General features: G+C 44.5%; 2 protein-coding genes across 3 annotated transcripts in view; one reads left to right on the forward strand and one right to left on the reverse strand.

Moving 5' to 3' along the window:
• Positions 1-1,411, reverse strand: part of hyou1 (hypoxia up-regulated 1) — a 32,489-nt gene extending 31,078 nt beyond the window's left edge. For both annotated transcript variants that reach the window (XM_080527944.1, XM_080527945.1), the window contains exon 1: positions 1,261-1,411. The gene's annotated coding sequence lies outside the window, so the exon portion shown is untranslated. The remainder of the gene's footprint in view (positions 1-1,260) is intronic.
• A 7,156-nt stretch (positions 1,412-8,567) lies between these two features.
• Positions 8,568-10,000, forward strand: part of vps11 (VPS11 core subunit of CORVET and HOPS complexes) — a gene marked incomplete at its 5' end in the record, with an annotated part of 18,271 nt that continues 16,838 nt past the window's right edge. The window contains 1 exon segment of the mRNA XM_080528072.1: positions 8,568-8,715. Within this exon segment, the coding sequence (XP_080384198.1) occupies positions 8,568-8,715 (148 nt within the window).

A 10,000-nucleotide genomic window follows, 5' to 3' on the forward strand; every position in this document is an offset into this window, starting at 1 on the left:
ACCATGTTTTTTACGACCAGTGGCAGATAAGGGAGGAGAGGAGGAGAGGAGGAGGAATAGTGAGATGCCATCATCCATCATCCAGCTCCTCATAGCTCATACGGGTTCTTTGGCTTTCAGCACAGGTAGTCAGGCTGTCATGTCCTTTTGTCTTTGATGATAAGGGAACCTGAAATACGATCGTAATAGGCCGATCCCGCCCATTGAGCCTGTGTACAGTAGCTACCCACACGTGGCAATAATGACAACTGAGCTACTTTTATTAGGCTTAACCCCCCTAGTACATTACTTCTGTCCATCCTAAGCACTCAGGAGGAGGAGGACATGTGAGCTCTGCTTTCTCTAAGGAGCGACTAGGGGGCAAAAAGTGTCAACAAATGTCCATGTGTGATATGGCTCGTCGTGTGTCTCTCAGGGGGGGGGGGGGACGACATGATTAATTAATGAACAAATGAATGTGCAATAATACTATGTGCAATATGACAACCCTCGTGTACATAAGGTTCAGAGATAGGAAATGTTAGGATATTTATAGCATAGCATAGAGTACAGCACAGTGTTTTATTGTATAGTAGATAGTGTATATAGCCTTTATTTATGTAAACCAGCTCTTTTCCCTTCTTGTTTTTAGTATTTCTTTCCTAGCACCAGGGGAGCCCCCCCTCCCAAATGTCGTTGTATGGTACCTGTGCTGTATTAATGACAATAAAGACCATTCATTCATTCATTCATTCATTCAACAATTGCCGATCATACTATGGTTAAGGTAATAAACTAGTAGACTGGTTTGCTATTGAAGCGCATGAGCGTGGAGTCTTCTCGCTGCCTGGAGAGCTGCCCTGACCATCCACACACAATGCTGCATGCTTCTAGAAACCAGTTGGCTGGTAATAGAAGCTGGTGGTTTTGGAGTAATAAATAATCATTATTATAATGTCACAAGCTACAAACCTACAAGTTGTCATGTTTGCAGGAAATGTGCTATAGAAATAAAGGTTATTATTATTATTATTTATTTTTTATTATTATTATTATCTCAACAAGGCTGTGTTATTTATATCCACCATAGCTAAATAAAACCGGTTGACTTTCTTTCTTTGCACCCCACAGCTCAATGAAACATAAATCAGCATGAATTAGTTTATTAAAACATAACGATCTAGTTAGTTGCTTGTCAAATGATGTGTTAATAATAATAAAATAAAATCATGATTGATTTGCACATCTGTGCAATGAAATGGCATGAGAGAGAGAACTTACCTTATTGGCTTGGTCCAGCAAGCAGCTCAATGGGATTGTTTGAAGCTTTTAGTTCACCTGGTTCACCTTTTACTAAAAAACGAACAAATTAACAGCGCAACCCTGTCTAGATGATATGTCTATATTAGTCTGGCCCCTTGTTAGTTTGTTAGAAGCTATACCCTCCACCAGTAACCACATTAATAGATTTCCCCTGGTTATTACCGGCTTGTTCTAAGCGAAGGGCCCTGAATCGCGGCGTGATCTCATTGGATCCAGTCGGCACCCGTCGGCACCCGTTGTTCGGCGAGATGCGTTCGTAAACACTCTCTGGGAATCGAATCACCACTCGTGGAATGCCTCTTGTCCAATCAAATCGCTTGGCCACTATATGACGGTGCGCTCCGGTGCTCTCAGAGCAAGTTTACAAACGCAGAGGGAAAAGAGTGGCGACCCTCGACCCTGCAGGACCCGCCCTCCTGCGCTCCAGGTAGCGGGTTGTGATTGGTCCGACCCGTGCAAGACCCCGCCTCTTGCTCCAGGTACTGAGCTATGATAGGTTCAACTCTGAAAGACCCGCCTCCTGCGATAAGTACCGGGCTGCGATAGGTCCACGTCCAGAGAGTCGTGGAGAGAAATGTTATTTTGGAGAAATGCGATTCGTCCACGTTCGTACGTGGGCGTTACTTGTATTACGACATTCTGATACCGTGACGTGTATGCTCTGCGACTACGAGTCAGTTATAATAATGATAATAATAATAATAATAATCATCATCATCATCATCTTCATCATCATAATAATAATACATTATTTGTATATAACTTTTCCTGCAAATGTTGCAGCTCAAAGTGCTTTAACAAAATAACAAAATAATATAGATAGATAGATAGATAGACTTTATTTGTCATTGAGATTGAGATTGAGATTGAGATAACGTTTATTGCCACTATGCGTTACACATATAGGAATTTGCTTCGTCACCACAGCAAGTGCGTTTATACTTTTTTCACATATCAAAAAACAGGACAACACAACAACAACACAGGACAGACAACAGTGCATTGGATAGTGCGGTATAAAGTAAAGTGCAGTGCAGAGTTTTTTTTTTACAGAGTCCAGTTCAGTCCTGGGCAGACTTGGGGGCGGGGGGGGGGGGGAAGCCAGAGTCATTTAACAGCCTGGCGGCTGAGGGGTAGAAGCTGAGCCTGTGGCGGGCCTTAAGTGCCTTAGGCAGCCGCAACCTTCTTCCAGAGGGAAGCAGGGTGAGGAGGCCGTGGCCGGGGTGGAAGGGGTCAGCCATGATCTTTACAGTACAGGTACCAAACAACGAAATTTAGGAGGGAAGGCTCCCCTGGTGTTTAAGAAAGGAAAAAGAAACACATTTTGGAAAAAGCATAGATGCATAAAATCACAAGAAGATAAGGAGCTGGTTTACATCAATAGAGGCTATGTACACAATCCACTGTACTATACTGCACAGATAGTCAAATAGGGTTGTCATATTTCACAAGAAAGTATTTTTTCACATTTTTTTTAAAGTGTCACAGTTTGCAGGCTTGAAAATTTACATGTTTGTGCCTCAGCACTAGCTGCCATACAATCCGTCCGGACTTGTCCTGGGCCCAGAACTTAGGCCTTTTCTGTGTTCAGGGCCTTGACGGCCCTGTGGTAGAAGCTGTCCTTCAGTCTGTTTGTCCTAGCGGCCGGGGTCCTGTACCTCCTGTTCGAGGGCAGCTTGACAAAGTGTTCGTGCCCAGGGTGGGTCGGGTCCTTGGAGATCTTGGAGGCCCTCCTGAGACAGCGTGTTTTGTACAGCTCCTCCAGAGAGGGGAGGGTGGCGCCGGTGATCCCCTGTGCTGTTCTCACGACTCTCTGTAGATCGTTTCTCTCCGCTGCCGTGCAGCTGTGGTACCAGTTGGAGATGCCGAAGGTGAGGATGCTCTCCACTGCGCCGTGGTAGAAGGCCACCAGCATCTCCTGCTTGCTGTGTTGTTTCTTGAGGCATCTCAGGGTGTATAGCCGCTGTTGTGCCCTCTTGATGGTGCCTTTAGTGTTGTCCTTCCAGGCCAGGTCATCCCGCATGATGTGTCCCAGGAAACGGAGGTTTGAGACCATCTCCACGCTCTCTCCGTCGATGAGCAGGGGCAGGATCTCGGACTTTTTCCTCCTGTAGTCTACGATGAGTTCCTGGGTCTTTGACTTGTTTAGCAGCAGGTTGTTTACCTTGCACAGCTTGCTCAATTGCTCTACCTCATCCCTGTACGCCGCCTCGCCCCCCCCCGAGATACATCCCACCACGGTGGTGTCGTCTGCAAACTTTACGATGTAGTTGCTGGGGTGGATGGGGGTGAAGTCGTGGGTGTAGAGGTTGTAGAGGATGGGGCTTAGCACGCAGCCCTGGGGTGACCCAGTGCTGAGGCTGAGGGCTGTGGAGGTGTGGGGGCCCACCCGCACCCTCTGGGGGCGGTCGGTCAGGAAGTCCTTGATCCACGCACATATAGAGTGTGATAGACCCAAGTCTAGTAGTTTGGTCACTAGCCTGTCTGGAAGGATGGTGTTAAAGGCGGAGCTGAAGTCCACGAAGAGCAGTCTCGCGTAGCTGTTTCCCCTCTCCAGGTGGGATAGAGTGGCGTGGAGAGTCGTCGCTATGGCGTCCTCTGTGGACCTGTGGGCTCTGTAGGCGAACTGGTATGGATCCAGGTTGGGCGGGAGGCGTGTGAGTATGTGGGCCCGGACTAGTTTCTCGAAGCACTTCATGATGATTGGTGTGAGTGCCACCGGGCGGTAGTCGTTTAGGCAGCTCACCGTGCTTTTCTTCGGGACTGGGATGATAGTTGAGGTTTTCAGGCAGGGTGGGACGGTGGCCTGGGACAGGGACTGGTTAAAGATGTTGGTGAAAACCCCGGCCAGCTGGTCGGCGCAGTCTCTCAGCACCCGTCCCAGGACGCCATCCGGCCCCGAGGCTTTCCTGGGGTCCACCGCCTTCAGTACGCGTCTCACCTCGTGCTCTGTGAGGGTGAGGCTGCTGAGAGCTGGAGAGAGTGGTGTCTGTGTTGTGGTTACCTCCGTTCGCCCCTCGTCGAACCGGGCGTAGAAGGTGTTCAGCTTTCCCGCCAGCAGGGGGTCGTCCTCTGCGGCTGTGAGCCTGTTGGCTCTGAAGTTTGTCATCTGCTGAACCCCCTGCCACATCCGCCTGGAGTCGTTGCTCAGGAGGCATTCCTCAATCTTCTCTCTGTGCTCTGCCTTGGCCGCTTTGATGCCGCGCTTTAGGTTGGCCCTGGTGGAGCTGTACAGCGGTGTGCGCTTCCCTGCGAAGAAGGCGTTGTCCCTCTCATTTAACAGTTTTTGGACCTTCCCAGTCATCCATGGCTTCGTGTTGGGGTAGACCCGGACCCGTTTGTCCACGGTGACTGAGTTGGTGCAGTTCACTATGTGGTTCAGAACCGACGACGTGTACTGTTCCAGGTCCTCATGCTCATATTCCTGCCATAGGGTGTCATTTAGGCAGATCTGCAGTGGAGCGGACCCTTCTGGCCAGGTTCTGACAGTCTTAGTGGTGGTGGGAGCACTTTTCCCCATTGTGGTGTATGCAGGAATCAGGAGGATTGACACATGGTCAGACATGCCTAGATGAGCTAGCGGACTAGCCTTGTAAGCACGTTTGATGTTGGTGTATACCTTATCCAGTGTTTTTTCTCCTCTCGTTGCACATTTTACGTGCTGGTAGAACTTGGGTAGTACTGCCTTCAGGTCGACATGATTAAAGTCCCCCGCTATGATGTGGATAGCCTGTGGATCAGTACTTTGTTGGCTACTAATGACGTCGTATAGTCGCGCCAATGCTACTTTGCTGTCTGAGCTAGGTGCAATATACACACATGTAATTAGCACCGCGTTAAACTCCCTAGGCAGGTATGTGGGTCGGCATTTAACAGTCAAGTATTCTAGGTCTGGTGAGCAGTGGCTACTTACAGTTTTCGTGTTTAAGCACCAGCTATCCTTCGTCGATATTATGATCCCACCTCCTCTTGACTTACCGCTAAGCTCCGTGCGGTCAGCGCGATGAAGCGTTCGGCCCTCTAAGCTAACGTTAGCGTCCACAATGTTGTCACTTAGCCAGGTTTCGGTCAGAATAATCACACAGCTATCCCCTACGATGCTGTTTTTTGCCACCTGTAGTCTCAGTTCATCCATCTTATTTGTCAGGGATCTGACATTTGAGAGGAAAATGCTTGGAATAGCTGGCTTGTTTGTATAAGAATTACTAATAGTAATACTATAAGATTTAAACAAGTATTCGATGGATATTCGAATGAAACAACAAGCAAGCCTTAAATTAAACTACAAAACAAGCCTGTTCTCTTGAATTAACCACGATGATCAAATTCATGAGCATCTCTGCTGCATGATGTAATTGTGTTAGCTCTTACTTCATGAACCTGTATATGTGTTACTGATTGTTATTTCATCATGGAACTGTGATAAATTGTACAACATGAATACATATTGTCACAAAAACGTGTCCTGTTGGCTCATGTGTTGCCTGAAGGCATACCTAATAGTCTACTACAGCCTGCTGTCAGTGAATATAGACAGAGATAGAACATAAACATACTGTATGTGTGGTATTGGTTACATCATTATTATAGCAGGGTCACATTCACATTCATTCTTGAATAAATTTGAGCAAAAACAAGTGTTCTAATCGTTTATATTTTGTTCAGTGTATATTAAATTGTTCATATAAGGCCAGGAAAAAATGTTTTCAGACGATGTTTGTGGAGAGAAATAGCTAAGCTGATCCTTGTGGGACAGTCTGCAAAAAAGGGATTCAGCATGGCCTACAGAGAGACATGTGACACATTCAAACACTACTTTTGGTTCCTTATGGCCCTGCCTCTTTTTCTAAGTATTGCATCATAACTGGGGATGCATTGTGTGAATGTAAAAGGCCAATAATGGGTATGTTGCCTAGAGGCAACAAGGTGTCATAGAGGGTTCGTAATGTGTCCTACTGATCACCTTATTATTTATATGAATACATTTCATAACATGCAATTATAGATCAAATCAAATTGTACAACATATTTCAGGTGAGGGGCTGTTTTGGACATAATGGTTGGGTTTGTTTTGGACAAATCATGCCCCCTCAGCTCAAGAGACCTGTCACATGTCTTTGTGATGTCATACTGTATTATTATATTATTTTTAATCATTATCTTTATTACATTCTATTAATGTTTTATTCATATTTTATCAGTTCTATTTTACCCTTCTAATTCCTACTTACTTCCATAACTGCTTATGTTACCAGTGAAGACAAGAGCAGGTGATCTCCAATTGATGCAGGTTTTATTGTGTGGCTCTGTGCGTACAGACAGACACGCAACATGAGAGAAAAGCATCCCCCTTATGGAGGGGAGAGTGGACGGAGGGAGTCACCCTCCCTCCACTCCCCCCTCCCTAAGAGGAATGATTTAAAGTAACACCGCCTGCCGAGCCCAGCCTACCGGCTCTGTCCTAGCGCCTCCTCCGGCCTCCCCTCCTCCTCCTCCTCCGGCTAACCCTGGGGCGCCGGCGGCGACGGACGGGGCGGGAGGTTCTGCGAGCTGGTCTGCGGGGCATGATGGTGGTAAGGGGAGTGTCTGAACAACGGAGAACCTCCGGTATTTATGTCGTTTTCGCCCCGTGACGTCACGCTCATCACTGTGACGCAATCGGCCCGTTTTTTATCAAAACCACTTTGATGTCTGTCACACCAGAGATTACGTCACACCAGAGATGACGTCACAACAGAGTTGACGGGTTGTTGCTGGGGTTTCACATTTGGGTATTTTCTCCCGACAGATATATTTAAAAAATAATCTTTTATATTTTTATATTTTAGTTGAAATAGGATGATATTCTGGGCCAGATACTAACTAGTTGTGATATTACGTGGTCTGGCCGTTATCGGGCTGGTCCGAATTCGTCCAGGTCCGTAGGTGCTTGCTGGGTATGATCTTGATCATGATCATGATCTTTATTGTCATTGTAACAGGTACAACGAAATGTAAATGCAAATCCTATGTGCTCACAAACAAACACAGTCCCAAGATAATAATAAAAAAAAGAATGAGACATAAATATACATAAATAGGGAGGGGGGGATATAAATACAAATTAATTAAAATTAATTATTCAAGTCTGTTCTCTTGAATTAACCACGATGATCAAATTCATGATCATCTCTGAGTGGAATGCAGCTTTTGCGGCAGCATGATGTAATTTTGTTAGCTCTTACTTCATGAGTTTTAGTAGGTTTATCAGGTTTATAGCAGGTTTATAGCAGGTTCACATTCACATTCATTCTTGTGACATTTGGTTTAGAAAAAGTCTTAGGTCTTTGAATTCAACTCAAAGAGCAAAAACAAAAGTGTTGCGTTTATATTTTTGTTCAGTGTATATTAAATTGTTCATAGGGTCAATATAAGTAAATTCATATATGATAGCTTTCCACAGGAGCAGCTTTTCATATTCAGCTGACATTGTTTTATTTCAGCGCTGCTCGTGCTGTTGTGGGAACGTGTCACAGCAGGTTTTAGATCACATTTTTATGTTTTTAAAATATTTTAAAATATATGTTTAACATTATTTAGGCAGTTGATGTTCTTTACCCCTCTCTTATAGAGGACCAAGTCTGTCAAAATGAACAATAAATATATAAATAAATGAATGAATGAATAAATTAACTAATTAATACACACAGTAATAAGGAAATAAATAAATACAATTGACAGACTTGGCCCTCCATACGCTCTGTCTGGGCCCCCTAGTGGCGACAACTGTATTATTTCTATCATGATTATTATATAATAATATTAATTAATAATAATTCTCTCTCTCTCTATCTCTCTCTCTCTCTCCCTCTGTCTCTCTCTCTCTCTCTCTCTCTCTCTCTCTCTCTCTCTCTCTCTCTCTCTCTCTCTCTCTGTCCCCCTCTTTATCTCTCTCTCTCAATTTCAATTTCAATTTCAAAGGGCTTTATTGGCATGGGAAACATACATTTACATTGCCAAAGCATGTGAAGTGTGAAGATAAAAAAACAAAAACAAAAAGAATGTAATGTACATACTAGAATAAATAAATAGATTACATACTAGAATAAATAAATAGATTACATACTAGAATAAATAAATGAAATCTCTCTCTCCCTCTGTCTCTCTCTCTCTCCCTCCCTCCCCTCCCCCCTCCCTCCCTCCCTCTCTCTCACATGACTGAGGGGGGGGGGGGGGTGGGGGTCACATGATCACATGATCATCTCTTCCTGGTCCAGACAGAGAAGATGGCAGCAGCGTTTCTCCAGTGGAGGAGGTTCGTGTTCTTTGATAAGGAGCTGGTTAAAGACCAGACGGGGGACCAGGGCAAGAACCTCCAACTCCCCGTCGGGATATCCGCCTGCGACTCAGGCCGGGGACACATCGTCCTGGGAGATATCCTTTAATGTTTAACAGTGTTTATCTAGATGTAAACACACCCATGTCTCACCCCTGTCTGTACTACTGTCATGTACAGCAAACAGCGAGAGAGCTGGTTAGAGAACTATGATGACAGCAAACTCGTGACGTTAGAATTATAAGGTTCTATCTCCATTTTTGTCAAATTTGAGTTTTTTACATAATCTGATCCATTAGGTGTTTATTAATGCCTGTGTGGTGTTATTTTTTAAAATGTTGACATTTTTGAGTTAGTAATTCATAAAATACAAAGGTTCCATCTCACAAAACATAATAATGGAATGTAAAAACTTTGACGCTCAATATCTCTGAACTACCCTAAACGGAGATAGAACCTTATCATTCTAAACGGAGATAGAACCTTATCATTCTAAACGGAGATAGAACCTTATCATTCTAAACGGAGATAGAACCTTATCATTCTAAACGGAGAATTAAGCTCACGAATCATGATCGAGTTTATAATAGCGATAGAATTACTGTAGGATTACCAAGACGTCCGTGTATGACTGAGTGAAAACGTTTCTAATGACCTATCCGGGACTATCCGGGACAGCCTTTGTCAAACTCACTCATCATCACAGTGTCATTTCGAACGCTGCCCTCACACTTGACATTGTACAGTGGAAACGTCAATAGGCTACTGTGATTTCATTCAGGTGTCTGGAACCTGGATGTTCACATTTCAATTGTGATGATGGTGAGGTGGATGGATCTGGATCTTTTCTGTTTTTTCCTCTGTCCCCATTCCCTTCAAAGTCTCACCTTCTCCCAGTGGTATAGTCTAGTTTTTTCTAGTGGGTATACTGTGATTTTCCCTCCCAGCCTCATATTGTTCATTTTGGAACGCCATAAAAAGAAATCTGCCTCCCCTGTCTAACGTTATATATCTAACATTACGGGCCGGTTTCAGAGACAAGGCTTAAGCCTAGTCCTGGACTAAATCACACTTTCAATGTAAAATCTCCATTGAAGATGTTTTTTAGTCTAGGATTAGGCTTAAGCCTTGTCTGTGAAACCGGCCCTACATGTTATAAGGCTGATCTGTGCATGACAGTGCTGCATTTTGACATATTTCATGTCGCATTCCCCCCCGTTGATGGTATATGACACTATAGTCAGTCCCAATGGTCCAAAATTCAAGTGCTTCGTAACACAGACGGGGTGAATTTTATGAATGAAAGTGTGATAGTTCTGTCACAAAACGCCGTTACGTATCCTCACACATTTTTAAGTGGGTATATGGAAATCCTTGGCCTTT

Source organism: Nansenia antarctica (genome assembly GCF_963989245.1).
Source record: "Nansenia antarctica genome assembly, chromosome: 4".
In the NCBI taxonomy this organism is placed as follows: domain Eukaryota; kingdom Metazoa; phylum Chordata; class Actinopteri; order Argentiniformes; family Microstomatidae; genus Nansenia; species Nansenia antarctica.